General features: G+C 40.4%; 1 protein-coding gene across 1 annotated transcript; it reads left to right on the top strand.

Annotated features, from left to right (window-relative positions):
* Nucleotides 1-3595: 3595 nt before the first annotated feature.
* LOC133977482 (transcription factor SOX-13-like) lies at nucleotides 3596-18989 on the top strand. The gene is made up of 14 exons (XM_062415663.1): nucleotides 3596-3811; nucleotides 3973-4072; nucleotides 5966-6052; nucleotides 6647-6819; nucleotides 7660-7728; nucleotides 7883-7994; nucleotides 10960-11036; nucleotides 11659-11824; nucleotides 11917-11922; nucleotides 13060-13190; nucleotides 14813-14873; nucleotides 15418-15588; nucleotides 16828-17044; nucleotides 18704-18989. Exons 1-14 carry the CDS (start codon nucleotides 3596-3598, stop codon nucleotides 18987-18989), a joined length of 1872 nt encoding a protein of 623 aa, XP_062271647.1.
* Nucleotides 18990-20456: the final 1467 nt, after the last annotated feature.

Below are 20456 nucleotides of genomic sequence, written 5' to 3'. Positions count from 1 at the left end.
TACAAATAACTGAGTGTAATATCCTGTCCAAAGTCAACAGTAGTCAAGCAGGTGGCATCAAATGAGTTTGAGTGCTGTTGTTCCTCCAGCTCACAGCTGTATTTAATGCACTACAGGGCTTTTTAGTTATCATCAGCTGTGCGAAATGGATTTTTTATGATTCAGAGTTTGAATACACACACATAAAGGTATACCTACACACACACACACACACAAATACACACTGTGCGCAGGTTTAGAGCCTTGGCACACAGGTGGCTTTTTGTTGAAATGCAATAACAACATTATTATGCATTTGGCAGAATGCTGGCATTTTTTTTTCTTCTCATGTTGCTGGGTTGCAGCAGAGCACCATGCCAAACTTCATGAAGCTATTAAGTTAGTGTGGCTTTTATTATCAGTCCTGTCTGGATTAATAAATAACACCAGGAACACAGTTCATTGCATTTAACAGTTTTGAAATTTTGCATACATTTTCCAATACTGTCCTGCGTATATCTATACCAGTTCAAATATCTGTGGGCAGCGCCAATATATTTCAGATAATGTTTATATGCCATTATTACAAACTTGTTAAGATTATGTAGCTATATGTAAAAGATGCTTTGTGGCTTGAATTTTGTACATCAATTTAAATTGAAATGCTTCAGCCTATTTTTGTTTCATATATAATTTTATATATTGAAATCCATGGCAGAGTTATGTGTAAAATGTGTTCCCTTGTATCCAGAATTTGATATAGTCTTTCCAATGAAAGGGGAACTTTTCAGTATAAGTGTTATAACTTTAAGGTGCTCTTTGGAGTTTTTGACCACTAGTAGCGCTATGGAGCTACATATGTTTAGCAGGTCACTGTTTTGTTTGTATGTTATGCTCTAGTGCAAGTAAACAAAGATGACGTGCATGCACATCATGCTATTTCACTGAATGTGCAAAGAGATGTAGCTGTGTGCCAAAAAAAGGAGAGAGGAAGAATGCTAGTTAGCAAACACGGATGTAAACAAAGCAGGGTTTTTTTTTTTTTTTAAAGAAAGAAGGGAGAAAAAAAAAGGTTTGTTAAGCTTCAAGGATACACACAATAAGGTCTGGTAAGAAACAATGAATGTAAACACAACAGTTTGCTTACAAGAAAATTCCGCACCTTTAATTCTAGGAAGGTTTTCAGTGCAGAACAATAGGTTGATTGTGTCAAGCGGTCACCCAAAAAAAACTGTTAACTATTGCATTGCATTAAGTGTGACTTGCTGGTGGTTTCAGTCCAACTGTCTCAGCAAGAGCTCTTGTCAATTTTGTTTTGAAGACTCTTTTGTCTCGCACTGCTTGTTTTGATTCATCACTTCCTGTGATTTCCAGAAGTGACCACGAATATGTCAAATTCATTGCATCTCAGTCGGTAGAAGGTAGCCTCACTTTGTGATTTAGCAGCAAAACTGTGTTCTGCTGTGCAGAGCTTTAAACACACACACACACACACACACACACACACACACACACACACACACACACACACACACACACACACACACACACAGAGACACACGTACACATGCATATACATCACGGAGGTTTGGAGCCTTGGACCCTGGCAGACAGGTGGCTTTGTTCAGAAACACAGTGTGCAGGCTGGGAGAGCTGGGTGAAGTAGAGGGGGGCTCTAATCATTATTATGCTTTCCGCAGAACGGTGGCGCTCCGCATTTTTTTGCCGTGTTCCCGAGTTGGTCGGCACATTCCGCTGGCATTGTTATCTGGCCTGTTTCCTGCGGCCGGCGGCTTTTGTCAGCCTCTCCCCCATTGTCCCGGCTTCCTTTGTTCCCCGGCTCCAACAATGGCTTTTTTTCTGCCTCTTTATATATATGTGCACTTTTTGCCCTTGTGTGTTCTGTTTGTTTTGTTCTGCTGTCTGCTGTGTTTTTCTTTCCTCCTGCTGCAGAGCTGGGAAATAACACACACACACACACACACACACACACACACACACACACACACACCACACACACACACATACACACACAAACACACAAGTCTGAGCTGATTTGTTCAAGTTCACTGTGGTTCAAACCTCTCTCACTCAACCTGTCCTCTCCCGCTTTCTGACTCACTGAGGTGTTGTCTGTCTCCCTCCCCTCTAACCTTCTATTATTCACTTTTTTACACACACACACACACACACACACACACACACACACACACACACACACACACACACACACACACACACACACACACACACACACACACACACAGACAATATGCCTTGCTCTGACTTTGGATGGCGGTGACACATCCACCACCTAACCCTTGACCTTGACTTCGGCAGTGCCTGTCACTCGTCATGAAACAGACCCTGGCTGACACACATTAGACATCAAGGACCCCCCATGTGAGGAGAGTTTGGGCCATGTTTTCATGAACTGATCAACATCAATTCAGTTAGAGAAGACAGTGGAGGGATGATTAACCCTAACCCAAGTAAATATTGAATGAAAAAGAGAATTGAGTGTTAAAAAAAAAGAACCTCTGCAACAGAGTTGTAATTGTGACATTACAACAGAGTGGTATGGATATGTACAGCACACTATCCTAAATGTATCATGTGATCCAGCCATCTCAATGTTTTTTTACCTGACTGTAATTAGAGGGCAGCCTTTACTTGGTCATATTTCTTGGTAGGGTATTTGAATATCAGCTTTTATTTGAGAACTTACAGTATACTTTATTTTGCTGAAGATCCTTTGTAAGGACCCATTGGTGGGATACATGGCAATCAGTTTTCTTAGCTCTAGAGATGAGTTGTTGGTCTTTTTGTCGGTCTCAACAACAATTGGATATGTAATCGTCAAGTTTTGTACATTCATGGTCCTCAGAAGATGAATGCTACAGTCTTTGTTGAACCCCTGGCTTTTCCCCCTAGTATCACCATGAGGTTGATGTTCGTGGTTGGTAGAAAGTGAAATATCTTGTTAAGTATTTGATGTATTGCCATTGCAATTCAAGGGTCTTTAGAGGATATATTCAAATGATTTTGATGATCCTCCAATGTTTCCTCTAGCGCAACAAACAGGTCAATTTTTCAATTATTCTATAAAACATCAAGATCAATGTGATGGATTGCCATGAAATTTGGCTCAAGGGCAAATAGTGCTGACTTTTATACCCTTGTGAAACACGCCTTGGAATTTGCTACAGTTATTCCCGGTTCCTTAAAGACAAATTGTAAAGACTTTGGTGATCCCCTGATCTTCCTCCAGCTTTGTCTTGTTCATGTCTTTGCGCATACAGCAGCGTTTCCTTAAGCCTGCTGAGTCTAGCAGCTCTTTTCCAAAAGCTGTTTTAACTTGTTCATCTTGCAGAGTTATTCTTTTCAAACAGGTTAAAAGGGTATGGAAGTGAGCACATGCATGACTGCATTTTTTATTATATCAGTGAGATAAATTATTTGCCAAGTACTCAAGGATGTTCTTTTATGGCATTATCTCTGCTCTTTCCAGTAATGGTATCAACTTCCAAATTTATATGGCAAATGCCCAAACCTCAACACGCCTAGTTGACACTTACCATCATAAATTTTAATTTTGTTTTTATCTTCCAACAGAATGGTTGAACCCAGCCCTCCAGCGCTGCACCTCCACTCCATTGGAGATGTCAGCATGGTGGGTGTCGGTGTCAAAGTAGAACAAGAGGACTCCAGTAGAGGGAGTGGAGTCATTACCAATGCTGAACCTCTTAAGACATCTCCCTCACGTGATTGGTCAGGAAATCAGCCGCTGGAGGCCCGTCAACTGACCCCACCGCTGTCCCGCTCCCCTTCGGTAAGGAGATTACAAAAGGCATGAAAGAGTGTGTAAAGTTGCAGAAAAGCAAATGAAAAATGTAGGAAATGTCACAGATTGATATGTTAAAGTAAAATTTGTACTTTTCTTTGTCCTGGTGATGCTTTGTCATCTGATGGTCTCTTTCTGCGTCCTGACAGGAGGGCTCTCCGGGTAAAGAGCTGCCACACAGGCAAAGCCCGCTGGGACTGAAAGAGGTCAGGCACGATCGACCAGAAGGACAATCCAACTTCAAAGAAGGTCTGTCTAAACTCTTATCATGGCCTTTCATTCACTTTCTGCTGTCCATTGTCAAGACGAGTGTTGATGTACAATAGCTGACAACTAACCATACTCAGATCAGCAAAAGAAGCTGTCCCAATTAAACATGCAAAATTACAACTATCAGTTTTCATTTACCTATTGACCTAGCCTGGCAGCCAATGTTTCCATCTGGTATCCTGTTTTGAATAATTTGACAAAACAATCCTAGATTTCTTCAGAGCTGCTTTGAATGTTCTGTTTTCAGCGGTGTGGCCATAGGAATGGTAATGTCATTCAGTTAGCCAACGACCACTTTGGTCCAAACTAAAATATCTCAGCATCTATTGGCAAGGCAAGGAAAGGCAACTTTTATTTATATAGCGCATTTCATACACAATGGCAACTCAATGTGCTTTACATAAAACAAACATTTAACAGTAGGAATTGGAAATAAAAAAAACATAAAAACATGCAATTTGAGAAATAAAAATAAAACCCAATAATAGTAAGAACATGGAAACATTAAAACATACAATTAATGTTCCTCACAGAGTGTAACCTAATGACTTTTCTTCATTAGTCTGGCATTCTCGTGTTTGAATGAAATCTTCACAACTATAGAATGGATTGACTTGAAATTTGCTACAGTACCTAGAGTAACAATTCTGTTGGCTTTGGAGTGCCCATGATGTTTTTCGAAACTTGTATCTATCGGTTATGATAATGTTGGACCAAAGTCATTACCAAGATCCAAGAACACAGTAACATGATCGGTCAGATGATTTCACAGCATGTAAACATTACAACCAATAGAAACCTCTGAAAATGAGATCCAAGTTGTAATAAAACATCATTATGTTTTAAACGCGCAGTTTTTAAAGCTACTATGTTTAGAAGCTTGCGACTTGTGGCAACTTGCGATTATCTTTCAAAGTATTAAAAGTATTCAAGTGGCATCCAGACCTATGAGGGGTGCCAAAGACATTTCCCCACTCTGCATATAGTATCTTTATTATTTGTATTTATCTAATATTTGAGTTTTGTTCAGAGATCAATGCAAACATTTGATCAAATCCATCAAAACTGTAGTTGATGCACTGTTAGTGTTTTAGAATAGGTTGTTTCTACAGCACTCAGCATGAGAAAAATGTAAACAGACTTGTATTTGGATATGCACTTAATTCATCTCAACAATGACTTACCATTCACTTCAATACTGGATTTTAAACATTGGTATCTGTGCTCCACCTCCACCTCCACAGTCTTTCACCTTTTTTACCTCAGTTTTATTTCCCTTTATGGGAGTCTCTTTCTCTAACTCACACATACACGCATCCATACAATTTTCTCAGGGCCACATTCTGATGACTCCATATCTTATGTGTTTAAGTGCACTACATTCTGCTGCTATTCAGCATTAAACAATGCAGACTGCAGAAAATTGATGCGTACAAGTGACGGTTTGTCTAGCAAAGCGAAGGTGTTGTTTTGGTTCCTGAATGGGTTTGGGGGTGGGGGGTGCTTTTTTGGTCTGATAATGCTCAATCTTTCACATGTCGAGTAAAAGGCTTGTCTCCAAGCAGCTCCTAAGACTCTCCCTGCCCTTAAGTCTTTCACCAGCCTCTCCACTAGTTGACCTTGGATTGTTCTCTGTCCAAATATTGATCCACTCTAACACTCAAAACTTCTCCCAGATGCACAAACAACCTCTGCCCTTCGGCACCTCAAATGTGTTCTTCAATCAATGCCATTAGGGAAGGCAGAGGAGAGGCTGAGAAAGTAGTTTGGTGTCAGATGGATTTTATTTGACAGAATATATATATTTTTTTTTACGCCATCTAGTGCTGCCCATTGCGGTTCTGCTGAGTACCTGTTGTGTTCTGTTAACAGTAATGCCTACCATTGAGAAGCTGCTGAATGCTGACTGGAAGGAGAAACTTCTGGATAAAAGCACAGTGGGGACAGGACAACTGAAAGGTCAGCTTTTGGTAGGCCACTGGTTGGAGACATTTTCAGTCAAAATTGTTGGTGTTATCTTCCCATTTTTCTAAAATTTGGCCAAGTGGGGCAAAAAAGAAGGAAACAAAAAAAAGCATATAACATAAGTATTTTCTTCATCATAGCCAAGCCAATCTCAACAGGCGGTAGACATTCACGAACTGATACTCAGAGGAACTCAGACCCACTGTCCCATTGTCATATACAGTATTTATTTACCCCTTTTATTAAGCTTTTTGGTTGTTGTCCTTGCTTTAAGTTTTAGCAAGTGAAAATACATCAATAACATAATTCATGATAGATTCATCTCATGAGAATGATCAAGAAACCAAATAGTCCAGTGTCCTTGTTGTTGTTGTTTATTGAACAAAAATGTAATTAGAAGGAAAGTTTCCATCCTTAGATTCTTTCTACTGTCTCTTTTAAGTTGTATTGATATAATAAATGAAAGTTTTTTTTAAAGGAGATAATAGAAATATTTTTGGATACATAACATGATCATTTTTTAACACAACAGCGTGTAAAGGGGCAGCATAACAAAACCCTGAAAATTGACATTTCCAACCTCTCCAGGTACCCCAGAGTCTTTGGCTGAGAAGGAGCTCCAGTTGTTGATGATGATCAACCAGCTGACCGGCCTGAGGGAGCAGCTGCTGGGAGCCCACTCAGAGCAGAGGAACATGGCTAACCTGCTGCTGGAGAAACAGCAGCAGCAGATGGAGCTGGCTCGACAACAGCAGGAACAGGTACTGCACTCCTCAGAGGTGTCAAATCACCGAGTCCCAGCACCAAAATGTACAAATAATGAACTTGCAGTGATAAAATGTATACATGTTTTTCGACATAACTTTCAGACAGATTTCTCAGTTTGTGTGTGCTCTTTTTTTTTGTATTATCTTGATGAAAAATATATGTGGTTAAAAAAAAGTCCCTTCTGTGTGTATTTGTTTTTTTCATTACATGCAAAGAATAGTGAACATTAGGCAAATTAGACAGATAACATTTCAAGGCGATCTTTGTTTGAAATGTCATCCGGTTGTGTTTTTTTCACTCCTGTATGACTGAGAATGCATCAGTTGAGAAAGAGAGTCAAACAACAGGAAGGCGTGACGACCGTCTTAAAGAGAGCTTAAAGATAAAAATTAGGGTTACTTTAAATGCTAATGGTACAAGATCCGTTAATGCAAATGTTTATAGCACATTACTATACACACACAATCCACTTATTCTTGTCTTGAGATCAGTTAAGTAACAAATTGTGTCCCTCTGGTGCAGTTCATGTTCACTGCAATGTTTTTTTCAGTTGAACCAGGTTTATGTTATTAAGTATTAAACAAAAATGAATTAACCACCTTGTCTCCTTTAAATATAAATGTACCACTACATTTTAAATGTGTATTTTGTCAATGGTGCACTGTGATTGCTCTATGTGTTGAAAATGATTCACACATTTTGCAGTGAATAGCCAATGGTGGAAGTAAAGGCTGACTGAGGCCCTGATCATGTTCACCTACATGGTGTGCGCTAATGAATTAGTGTCATATACATGCAATGTCTGAGTGAGAATATTGTGTCTTGTATCTCAGATCGCCAAGCAGCAGCAGCAGCTGATCCAGCAGCAGCACAAGATCAATCTGCTTCAGCAGCAGATCCAGGTCAGCTCCTCTCAAGACCTTCAGATGCTCCTTCAGATGCTCTTTCATGTACACACACAGCCTGCAGCATACTTACATATGTGTTCATCTTAAGACAGAAACCAGATGTTAGAACTCTTACGTAAACTGCATTTGTCCTGCATCGTCCCAGCAGGTGAACATGCCCTACGTGATGATCCCGGCTTTCCACCCCAACGCCCAGTCCCTCCAGGTTACCTCTGACCCCCAGATGACCTTGCCTTTGCAACCAATCCCCTGCAAACCAAGTGAGTTAAAACGAGCTAGCAAACAGGTTTCAGCTTAATCCCTTGTTGGAATGGCAACAATAAAAAGTTTCATTGAATAAAATAAAAGTACACTTAAAAAATAGTCTAACATACAATGATGGATATCATAAGTCTAAACACATTTTGTATTGAGTATTTCCTGTCGCCTTGTTTTTTATAATAAAAATCCATTAACAAAAGACCAATGAGATTTTTAACAGGTTCTATTTGGATGTTTCTTTTTTGATACAGTGTCTGTAGCAGCGCACTGTTAAATCAAAGATGGGCAATGCTTTGGTGGGGGCATATTTTTTAGGTACCACCACCACCACAGAAAGACAATTCTAGAACGTCAGATTGAGCAATAGATCCATGATTTTTCAAGTTTATCAGACACAAAAACACTGCACAGTAGCTTAGGTGCAAATTATCACAGTGACAATCATTGTATCTTTTGTTGCAATATACACAAGGTACTGTCATTTGCATTGCAGTAAAAGAGCCAGACTCAGCTTTTTTGTTGGACACATTTTTTGCAATGGATTCCAATAGAGACGAAGAGAAGTTTTAAATGTGGACAAAAACATAAAACATCCAGAGGAACATCTAAAATCAAAGTCTGATGGGATCAATAATTCTTTCAATTTGTCTTCATTTATAAAAGTGATCTTTTAATAATGCTCCAAGGTTATCACCAGGACTTTTGTGATAGGAACATTGTCAGCTTTTATGGCCATTTCTTACATACTCTATTACTAGTTTTGCACTTCAATTCAATCTCTGTTTTATGGAAAATGCAAAAACATCAGTGTCAGTTGAACAGTATGGTTTATAGTACCTTTCACACACTTATGCTTGTACAGTTTGCAGGCTATAGAGGGCACAGCTTAAAAAGCCACAGCTTTGTGCTGTCTTGCTTTCAGAATACTTAAAAGTGGTGCTCATGGTTGACCTTGTCTTTTCTATCTTTTTAAACCTAAAAGACACAAAGCCAGTCTTTAAAACCTTGTGGGTGGAATTCAAGGATAGCCATTCATTTGCTTTCTTTATTTCAAGAAATGTGCGTGAAGTTTTTCATGTTTTGACAAGACTAGGTGAAACCTAGTACAAATCTGTACCGTGTATGACACACTAGAGGGCTTTTAATTCGAAACGAAGGATACAAGAATTGGTGACACTAGATTGAGGCGGCAGTTGAGGTTACACAGTTACACTTTCATTATTCGGTCCACCAATGAAACATGGTCAGACTTCTGTCAGGGACAGACTTTTGATTTCCCTGAAATGAAAATACAGAATGCAAGCAGGGGTTTAGGTTTGGGGGGGCACTATAAATTACCTTAAGACAGTTCTGATTACTGTGGACCTATTACAAATTTTTGATTATTGCATGCCAATTTTGTCCAAAACAATCGGTCTTAAACCTGCATTACCCTTCAGTAATAGACTTATCCAAAAATGTGAAAAGTCATATCCATACCATACATAATCACATCAAGGAAGCTGCAATGGGTTCAACCATTTACCAGACCAATGCTGGCTCTATAATGATCAAATAATGCAAAATATGCAAATATTTATTCAGATCTTTTTGTCCAAAAAGAGAAAAGCAGTAGAATTATAGAATATACGGACTCTTTTAGAAGCAAAATTCATGCTTTCCTTGTCTAGTTTTCCAAAATAGTCCACACAACAGCCATGTCTGTCTGCGATTAGCCTGAAATTGGTTACTAGCTGCTTGAAGGTCCACCCTACCGTAACTCCTTTAATATCATTTTTGACCACCTTGTTGGTGGTTTACTATGTGCTTGCCATCATCATGGAAATGGGATGCCATATTGATTTGACGCAAATGGCACTGATTGGCTGAGCTTTGTATCAACGCAGTCACTCATGACCAATAATGTTTGGGTAGTGGAACATAACTTGAAAGATAGGCTGAGGGTTAACAGATGTCTCTACCATAGACTTGAACTGGATTGAATCTCAAAAATACAGATCAAAGCGTACCAGTTCAATGTGGAACACTTCCTTAAGTTTCCAATTACAGGACTATTCAGTATTTTATGTGATAGGTGGCAACCCTAAGTATCCTAACCTGGGTGACAGACTATATTAATGTATGGCAGTTTCATTTTACACCATCAGAAAACCACCTTAGCTTTACCCAAGGTTTTTTGACCTGTTGCATCTTATCTGAAATTCAAACATTACTTTCAGATGATGCTTAGAATGACCAGCTAGTTTCCCCCATTTGCATTAATGAAGAGAACAACAATAGGCTGATTTACTGATTGGGCGAGGTATTCCTGTTATAGCTTGTTGCGCTTACTTACTTTCAATTAGGGTTGGGCAGTATAATTATATAGGGTGTCTGCCATGTTGTTCCGTTAAATAATGGTAGTTATGCCAGTCTTAAACTTACAACCTTTCCATGATGTTTTGGGCAATTGGTACAGTCTGATAGGCCACTCCCTGAATTTAACAGTGGTGCTTCACTACAAGCATCTTGTACTGAGGCCTAAGCAACACCAGCAAAAACCAGCAGTGACACCCTCAGCACGGGTAGTTCCAATCAAATATAATGATTAAAGACAAACATACTAACCAATGACATCTAAATGTGTCCATTTCAAATATGAACACATGTACTGTTAAAATATTAATTATGCCATTTAGATACTGTATGAAACAAAGCAATATGGTGTGTCATATTTCTGTTTCCTGATGTATTGGCATTGTGAATGTTATGAATGATGAAGTTAAACTGAGGGAGGAGTGCAAGTAAACTATAAAGTCACTGACATTTCAACCAGCTGTGTGTCGCCATCACAGCTATAACTTTTATAGCAACCAAACTTTGTGTCCCATAACAGCAAGACTGACCAAGCCCTTTGTTTCCACATCTGAGCTTCTACTACTTTTTCACACAGAACTTTTTTTTTTTTTTTTTTTTTTTTTACAGCCGTGGACTATCCCATGCAGCTGCTGTCCAACCCTAACCCCAACCCTATTAAGAGGAGCAGCGGTTCTTTCCGACAGGTATGGTATCAGTGCAGTAATACTGTTTGCATGTCAGATTTTTATGTAATCATTGTAACAAACTCCTTTTTCTAACTTCTGTAAATACACGTGTTATGCATTCACCCACTGTGGAGAGATTACATCTACAAAATTTAATGAGGAGACAGTGAATGATAGTGTTTGTTGACTGTAGTGTGTTTATGTACTGTTTATGTGTGTGGTTTAAGGGTCGTTACACAAAGCAAAGCCCACTGGATTAAACATATGATACTTTTATGTTATTTGGGACAGTGAAAAGCTTTTAGAACACACCACACCCTCTGTTCAAAAGTTTTATGTGTGTGGTATAGGTGTGTGTGTGTGTGTGTGTGTGTGTAGCATGAACTGTATTTGCATTGCTGTTTCTCAAGCATAGATAGACCAACACAGCTTAAATAAACAAAAGGTAAGACAGGATGAGGTGAACGTGAAGACAAAAGAACAGAAACGCTACAAAGGTGTGACAGATGTGCTCCGATGTGCTCCAACATGCAAAATCTGCTGTGCATAGCCGGAATACATGCACACCCTCGCCCTTTGCGGTTACGCCTGAATGTGTGGCCCCACCCCTGCTCATCTGCTCTCACTGTTGTGTTTCTAGGAAGCCAGTCAGCCCTTGAACCTGACCTCCAAGCCTAAAGGGCTGGAGATGGGAAAAACACCCAGTCCACAGAGCATGGAGCTGGGATCGCTGGCATTGCAGGGGGCCTACAGAGCCAGAGATCTTCAGAGAGAGATGTCCCACAGCCCGCCACGATCTGCTCTCAGTGAGTTCTACTGACAGTTAGAAAGTGGGGATGCACTATCACAAAAAGGGAAACAACTGCCATTTCCTCGCTTAGACAACTTTTTCTTGCAGTGTTGAGTGCAAGAGGGTCTACATTTTGTTAGAATTGTGGTGCAGGTGAACACACATGGGTCGTGTGATGCACAGGCCAGCTGATTCATGCCATTCTAGTGTTTGAGAGTTGTTTGAATAACTCGAGCAATGTGCTTAGGTTTTAAATTCTTCTAAAAATCAGCCCTGCAAATGTTTTATGAAGGAGGAAATGCATTCAACATCTGTAATATGCCTCAGACAGTTTTACAGTTTTACTAAGAAACACATAATATAAATTACTAATAACTATGTATTGATAAAAAACAGCAGCTATGGGAAGAATTTCTTTCAAATTAATCAAATTCTTTCAACATTTTAAATGGGTTTTTTTTGACTGAACGGTGCGAACGGCAAAATATATATGTATGCAGAGCAAACTTTGCAAAAAAAAATATGTATATGTAAATGCTTTAAATTGTAAAGTCACATTGTCGTCACTGATTTAACCCCAGCAGATGATCATATTAAGATATCCGTCACAAGCTGACATCAGCTTGGGGTCAAAGTAGAAAAAAACATTGGAAACCAAGCATTCAGAAGAATTTGGAGCCGGTGCTTTTCACTCACAAGGATTACTTCTACATACATTTACTTCATTATTTGGCCACATTTAATATGAACATCCAATACTGTAACATTATATTTATGACTGAAAAAATAAGGTAAAGCATAATAGGTCCCCTTTAATAAACAAATAACAGTGCAGCCTACAGAAACGGTTAAGACAAAAGACAAAAAGGGATTGTACCAACAGAAGCATTTGATTGACAGGTGATCTATGTGTGTGACTTTACAGTTAAGCACTTGGCAGAAGGCATGTAGTTACATTCAAAGAAGGGATTGTCGGTTATCACAACATATTATAAAAAGTTCATTATTTTAAATCAGATAACATTAGAACATACGTTTCTGTAGTTTCCACCTGCAGGGACACAGAACTACTCTTCATCTGCTGGTGAAGGAAACAGTTTATATATCCGTGATGTGTTTCTAGAAGAAGACTTCAGATGACATCTATCTTATGTTTGTTATTTTTCATCATCGTGATTCGTTACTTTGTTTCCTCATTTTTGTTCTCCTCCTTCTCATCCTGTTGTTTTTTTTGTTTTGGTTTGGCCAAAGGTTTCCTTGGAGACGGCGATGTTGTCACCCAGGCCATCCATGATGCCCAGCAGCTCCTGAGAAACCACAGCACCGGAGGGAGAGAGAGGGAGAGAGACAGAGAAAGAGAGAGAGATTCCTCTGGAAAGATGGTCAGTTGATATCCAAACTAAATAATCCACACACACACAAAGTCACAAGTTGTTTATCTACAGCAACTCTGAAACATGCAACTAGATGAACATGACAGCAAGTTTGCATGGTGCCTAATGTCTGAATAGCAGTTTTACATAAAGTCAAAACAATAAACCTTCTAGATCTTATCACAACATGTAAAGATGATGATAATGATTGTTAATAAAAGGCCAGTGTGTGAGCAGTATTGTAAATAGCTGGGATTAGTGATGCAAATACACTCACTGAATAAACAGGATAGGAGGGTGTCTCTGTCTGTCTCTCTCTTTTCCTGACCAACATCGACACAGTCTAATTGGGGGTCAGAGTCAGGTTTAGGGTTTCAGGGAGTCATGCTCCTTCTGAGGGTTTAACCAACTAAAGGATATCCCAGCTGTGGTGAACTCACACACACGCTCACACATAGAAGAACATTGTAGCAACTGAGTATATTATGTGTTGCCCTCTAGACACAAAAGACAAAGAGGTTCTGACTCTTGTGTTTGCCTTATTAGTAATTGAAAGGGGGTTGCGTATTCGGTATTCCCTGACGAATATGGTATGTTGTTTTTTGTACGTTTGTTCAGTGCAGTCATGTGTAACATCTTTGTTTAACTTACACACATCTTCAATAGTTTAATACAGTGCAGAATTAAAACGATGCATTCAGAAGTTTAAGTTTAAATGCTTTGCCAAGGAAACTCATCTTGCATCTATGTGGTAGTCATTGCTTAGAGTGCCATGAAAGTATCCCAAATTTAAATGTTCTTTTCGTCCAGAACTCGATTATATAAGCCCTGCTTGATTTTGTTTTGGTTCCTCTAAAAAAAAAAAACAACTAAAAAAACCTGTCTTCTATTCTGGTCTTGGTTTTCATTCTTTGAGGTGGCTGAAGCTTTGGTCTCAGCCTCGTCCTGGAGCAACAGCTGTTGCAGCCTCACAATACCACAAAGGCCTCAGTGTGGCATTGACAGAGCCACCTGCCCTTTCTCTTTGTCCACAGTAATACTGTACTGTCGCTCTTCTCCTCCTCCTCTCCTCCATTATCCTGCTCCATCTCGCCTCTCCCTACTGCTGCTGCTGCTTTAACACCAATACTGTTGACTGACCTATTTTGGTATTACACTCCACTGCATGCCAGGGAATAAATACAGTTTTACAGCACTTGAATGGATGAAAGATAATATGCCGGATGGTGCGCTAGCTTTGCAAATTCAGAGTTGCTACATTCCCATCTCTGCCTTTCTCCTTCACCTTTCCTCCCTCAGACAATAAACACCATTCTTCCTCCTCTATAGTGTGGTAATTTCCTTTCTTTGCATTTACAGCTCTGCATTTAAACAGCAGCTGATATGGCAGAGCGTGCCGTTTTCTTTACCTTAAATAGCACTCTGTGTAACACATGCCAGCCTTGAACACACCCTTTGTACATTGGGTCATCTTTTTTACTGCGGTCGAAATTCAAATTGTGTCTTTGTGCTCGAGTGTGAATATTTATGCGACTTTACTGCATGTCTGACTTGATCTGTCTTTGTCTTTTTGTATCATTTTTTAGGAGTATAAAGATTCTTCACGCAGCGGGAGAATTTCACACTCGGAGCGGGGTGAAGACAGACAAGCACTGATGTCCACTGAGGACCACCTCAGCAGCGACTCTGAGGGTAGGTGTCCCCGGAAGAGCTTGTTTAATGTTGACAGCCTTATCTTCATTAATGGGAAGTAACATCAGCAGTGTCCAATTCAGCTTCTCTCAGTCATGAGTTTTATAACAACCGTCTATTTCAAGAGACAGTATACTGTAGTTATGATCACAAAATGTCATGAGATATCACGTTGACATTAAAATATCTTCCACCACCACCTACGGATTTAACTTAATCACATCACCACCTCCTTGAGTGCGGCTGCTGTAATAAGCAACGGAACAAAAGTTTCGGGTACAAACGTGGGTGGGATAGGTGAATCATAACTGCATATGAAATGGGATGTTTGTGGGTGAAGCGAAACTTTTCCTTCAGTGAATAAAGGTTAATAACTAGTGAGGTAACACAGTCTGGAGATATTCACCAATTTTAGGGGTGTCAGAGAAAAGGTTAAACACATTACCACTCCTCGGAAGGAACAGAGATTTATTTAAAGAGGAATGAGTCCAAGCTCAGCAGCAGTTTGGCGTGGGCCTCTTGACTGTAGTCTTCTTTCCTGTAGGTGCCCTGCCCGTCTCGGTCCCAGGTGGCTACGCTGAGGCCCGGCCTCCTCCCTCCTCGGGCCACATCAAGAGACCCATGAATGCCTTCATGGTGTGGGCCAAGGATGAGCGCAGGAGGATCCTGCAGGCCTTCCCCGACATGCACAACTCCTCCATCAGCAAGATCCTGGGTGAGCTCCGCTCTGGGTAGGGGTGGGTTTGACTCTGTGTCTCTATTCTGAGACATGGCCTGGCACATGTGAGGGCATGAACAGCCACCTGCTTCTCCACACACACTCATACACATATACACACACACACACACACACACACACACACACACACACACACACACACACTGGCATCCCTTTCCTCGGACCAAACATTTACATACCTCTTTATTGTGAAGAGTTTGTGGCTTGTGGGCAACCATGCTTCACACAGACATGCACACACACACACACACACACACACACACACATGCACAACCGCGCACGCACACAAACACAAACGTCATTTCATGTAAAGCATCTACTTAATGACAATTTACTTAGTTACTTCTTAAACACATCCACCCAATTGACCGAGACCGGTTTTCTTTGATATACTCCATACTGATAGGATCACTGAAAATTCATGTTTATGCTGATTTTCACACCAATTACTACGGCAGCTAATCTCACACCTCTCTGTTTGAAGATGTGTGAACCACACTTTCACCCGGAGAACAGAAACTTCACTTAATTGAATAATCTCTGGTTTAGTATAAATGAAATAACATGTGGTTGAAGACAGTGTTAGTTTAGTCAACAAAGATCATGGTGATAACTTTTAACTGGTAAATAGGACATGATATGTTAAATTAATTTAAAAAAGTAGTGCTGTATGACGATGGTAATGTAGTAATAAAGTAAAAATTAAAAGATTCATCTGGTTGGAGGAAGAAGTCTTCTTTTGCTCAGTTTGATACATTCAGGGGTTTTGTTGTTACAGCCTTACTTGGTCTAGTGTGCCCAGAAGCTTAAGTTAGCTAACTTAAGCTAACTTTAACTAGTTGTTGCTGTTAGTGACATTAATGACTTGTGCTATGAGGTAGTAGCAATGTAGTAAAAATGAAAAGATTCAATAACTAGTTGGAGGGAAAATTGATTTGTGCTACTTCTACACAGTTTTGACTTCAGTTAGGGTTAGGTGTGCCCGGAAGTGTTCATGCTATGCTAGGCTGCATGTGTGAACTTGGTTTTCCTCCTAAATTTTTTTAGTTAAAGGATTTTTTTAAAAGTGGGAAATTAATTATTTAGATTTCAACTCAAAGACACATAAGTTTAAGTGTGTTCTCTTGCTATACCTGACTTTCACCTGCTGGCTTGATTGCGCATTAAGGTAACTTTCCCTCATCCTCCTTGTGCTAAATGTATCTTTGCTTTTAGGCTCCAGGTGGAAGTCCATGTCCAACCAGGAGAAGCAGCCTTACTACGAAGAGCAGGCCAGGCTGAGCAGGCAGCATCTGGAGCGCTACCCCGACTACAAGTACAAACCCCGACCCAAGCGGACCTGCATCGTTGAGGGACGGAGGCTGAGGGTGGGCGAGTACAAGGCCATGATGAAGAACCGCCGACAGGAGCAGAGAGCGACATACACGCACAGGTAGAAAAAGCAACGCGCGCACAGCGGCCAGCCTGCTTCACACAAGTTCGAGATAATGAGAGCGCATTTGTCCCTGGCAGACAACACTAACAATTCACTCCATTGGCAGGAGTTTGCTCTGCACCTCCACACATAGTAAATAATGCCTGCAGCTCCCAAAGCTCTCTCTTTTTTTTACTCTTGAAGACACAAACAAAAGTGCTGTATTGATACTGCAGCTGGGCTGTTTTTCAGTCTGTCCTCGACAATGAATAGCATCTATCGCCATTGTTCCTTCGAACTCTTCCAACTAGTTAAGCTGGAGGAGTTGGAGGTTGGAGCTGTTAACAGGGCTTTTGAGTGTCCTCATTTTTTATTTTTTTATTTGCCTTGCAGATATATTCACCACGTTTTTCTTTTAGACTCTTTAAAGAGGTGAGATAATATTATGTCACAACGTTGTGTTTATTGACAGTAGTTTACTCCCGTGGGGTTGAACGTGGTAACAGCTGATGATGTGTGTTGGGACTGGGAATTTGAATGGTATGATTTCTAGGGGGTCATTCCATATGTTCCAATGTGATTTAAATTACAGGGTAACATGTAACATGAAGTGTTAAGGTTGATGTGAGTTTTCACAGTCTGGTAATTTGCTGTCACCACAGCCAGCTGGATACGGGATACAGAATTGCTCGTCTGGTGCAAAAGCCGAAAAATGTTTCTAGTTTAGGGGTTTACTTCCAGGTGTGCGGTCCAATGAATATGTTTCTAATGCTGGCCACGCCTGCAGTTACCACTCCGCCCATAGACTATAGCTTGCGATGACGTCAATTTCGCCTCAAGGAAAGTTTTACAAATACAAAACATTTATAATCATAATTGATATTTCCAGTTGGAGGTGTTCTGTCAACAGTTTTACAGACTTCTTGTTATAATGGTCTAAGGAAAAATCGCTGCAATAACACGAGTGGCCACTAGGAAAAAATTGGCAGGAGCTCATCCAGTTCTTATTATACATCCATCCTGGACCCTTGGCTGATGGTAACTTGACCCCCTCTTTTGTATATTGTGGGACAAACCAACGCTGAGAATGCAGGAGCTCCTAGTGACTCAGCAGGTGTTAAAATGACATCAACGTAAAGTAACGTGTAGCGGGAATCAGTGCCAACAAGCAGAGGCTAACTTGCACCCACTTTCTAAGCCAAAAGCAAAATAAAACAGCACAACTTCTGAAATTTAATGTTACATTTAAATTAAATTTATAAAATAAATAAAAATTGTTAAAAGGGCAAACAGGTTATGCCAATGGTTAATACCTCACACTATCTTGGCTTGTTGAAAAATGTATTAAAATATGTATTAATGTTTGTAGGATTAACTGTATGATGTGCTTCGGTCAGTAGGAAAATATAGGTTACCTCATATTTCCATATGCAACAATTGGAGATAAATCAAATGTCAACATTTAACTTCCAACTGAAAAACATAGTCATCAATACTTGTTTGAAATCTGATGAAACTGCATTATGTTAATAGTTTTGATAAGTCAACATGTTCTGCACAGCAGTCAAACCTTATCACCTCTCTCATATGAAAGATAAGAGTCACTGAATACCAGCAAACTGTTTTTTTTGGGGTTTTTTAATCTCAGTGTGCATGTGTCACTTCCTGTCTTTACAGTCAAACGGAACCACAGCCAATCCACTATGCTCACAACGATGGCCAGTACCCGGGAGGTGCCGGCTCAGTGTCAGTGGCAACCATGCCCTTTCACCCTGCCTTATTGGAGCATTACCTGCCGCAGGCCCCGCCCGTGCCGCGTAGGGCAGAGGGCCGAGCCACGCCCACTTCTCTGCCCAGGGAGCGAATGAATGAAAGAGAGAGAGAGCGGCCTCCGTACAGCGAAGGAGAGGAGAGTGATGGTGGGGAGAGGAGTGAAGGGGAACTGGTGCTCCTGACAGACTGAAAGGGGGGGGGGGGGGGAGTGGGGAGAGGGGGAAAAAAAGAAAACGGACGGGAGGGATGGGTAGCTGAGGAGAAAGGGGTGCTCTTTGTTGACTGACAGTATGAGGTGAAGAATGGAGGATGAACTAAGGAAACGGGGAGGGATTGAGTTGTCACTGAATGAGAAAATTGCCCCTTTTGTGAGGAAACGTCATACTTACTCCCTTGTAAATTAGCTGAGTCCTCAGTGAAACCCTGCCCCACACACACACACACACACACACACACACACACACACACACACAGAAAGGCAAGCTCTTATCTTACTCATTTCCCTTCATAGATATGTCATCAGTCGCTTTGTGTTAGAATACAGAAAGTATATTGAAGTTATAATGTGGATGGTTTATCCTTTAATCCCTGGAGCTTCTTGTTCCCCCCATGTTGACTTTCAGTGCATAAAATCCCTCACAGGAGTTAGTCATTGGAGGAAGCTGTAAAAGGAACCACACAAGTTCAACACAATCCTTGTTTATTCATGTTAGTCAGCTGATGGACCTTACAGGCAAGTAACTTCCCTCTAGTTAGTGCAGCAGCACTGTGACGGAAATGTCATCGGTATGCAAGTACTGCCCCCTGCTGGTAAACACTTGTTACTGAGGAATGAGAATCCCAGAAGAGCTCCTGTCTGCTTATTTTCTTCAAGTTTATTTCATATTGTCAAAGTGAAAGTTGTGAAGTTGCTATCTTTTATATAAAAATTAAGGGGGGGAAAGGAGATTAAAGGTTTATTCCAGCAATTTAGTATTGCATTTTCATAAAGTTGAGGGGCTCAAAAGAAATACAGCCTTTTTCACAGACCGACAAGTAAACTGAACTTGATGTGTAGAGTTGCTGTAGTGCCCAATCACATCACTGTAGCATTCAGGAACTCACTTTCGGCTGATATAATGTGTCTTTTAATTTGTCTCACTGGAGAAGAAAAAAACATGGCAGCTGTAAGACGTTATTCCACTTTAATTTAGTGTGTCTAAAGGAGAGGCCAGATCTTATCTATAAGTGACAACGGAAGTGTGTTTGTCACCACCAGCGGAGTAAATGTTCCATCTCTTAGCGCACCTAATGGGTTTCCAACAAGGGTACCCATGAAATTAACATTATACACAGTAAATTAACAACCAAACCTTCCTCTTCCTCGTCCTCCTACATCACACTGTTGAGTTGAGCTGTGCTGTATATGCTGTATTTGTGTGTCTATCACATCCCTCTCCATAGCATGGTGGGTTGACCTCAGCCTTGCCTATTTTTTAATACCTCTGTGTTTGCTTCTTTGAGTGTTTATTGATTGTCGTGTTGAGCACCTCCTTTCTGTGTATTCAAATGTCTGCTGTTTTTTTTCCCTTTTGAGATACAGCCTCCGACAGCACTGCAGAACATTTCCACATACACCTTTTTTTTTTTTTTTTTTTTAACTCTTACAATGTGTGAA

Source organism: Scomber scombrus, chromosome 3 (assembly GCF_963691925.1).
Source record: "Scomber scombrus chromosome 3, fScoSco1.1, whole genome shotgun sequence".
Lineage (NCBI taxonomy): Eukaryota > Metazoa > Chordata > Actinopteri > Scombriformes > Scombridae > Scomber > Scomber scombrus.
Note: the sequence above shows the minus strand (reverse complement) of the source record. Positions and strands in the feature narration are given on the sequence as shown.

Bases quoted from the DNA above. Each gene is read 5' to 3' on its own strand.
- LOC133977482 (XM_062415663.1), top strand. From the start codon at position 3,596: ATGGTTGAACCCAGCCCTCCAGCGCTGCACCTCCACTCCATTGGAGAT. The intron at 6,820-7,659 runs GTACTGCACTCC...CTTGTATCTCAG, and splicing joins CTCGACAACAGCAGGAACAG to ATCGCCAAGCAGCAGCAGCA. The intron at 14,874-15,417 runs GTAGGTGTCCCC...TCTTTCCTGTAG, and splicing joins CCTCAGCAGCGACTCTGAGG to GTGCCCTGCCCGTCTCGGTC.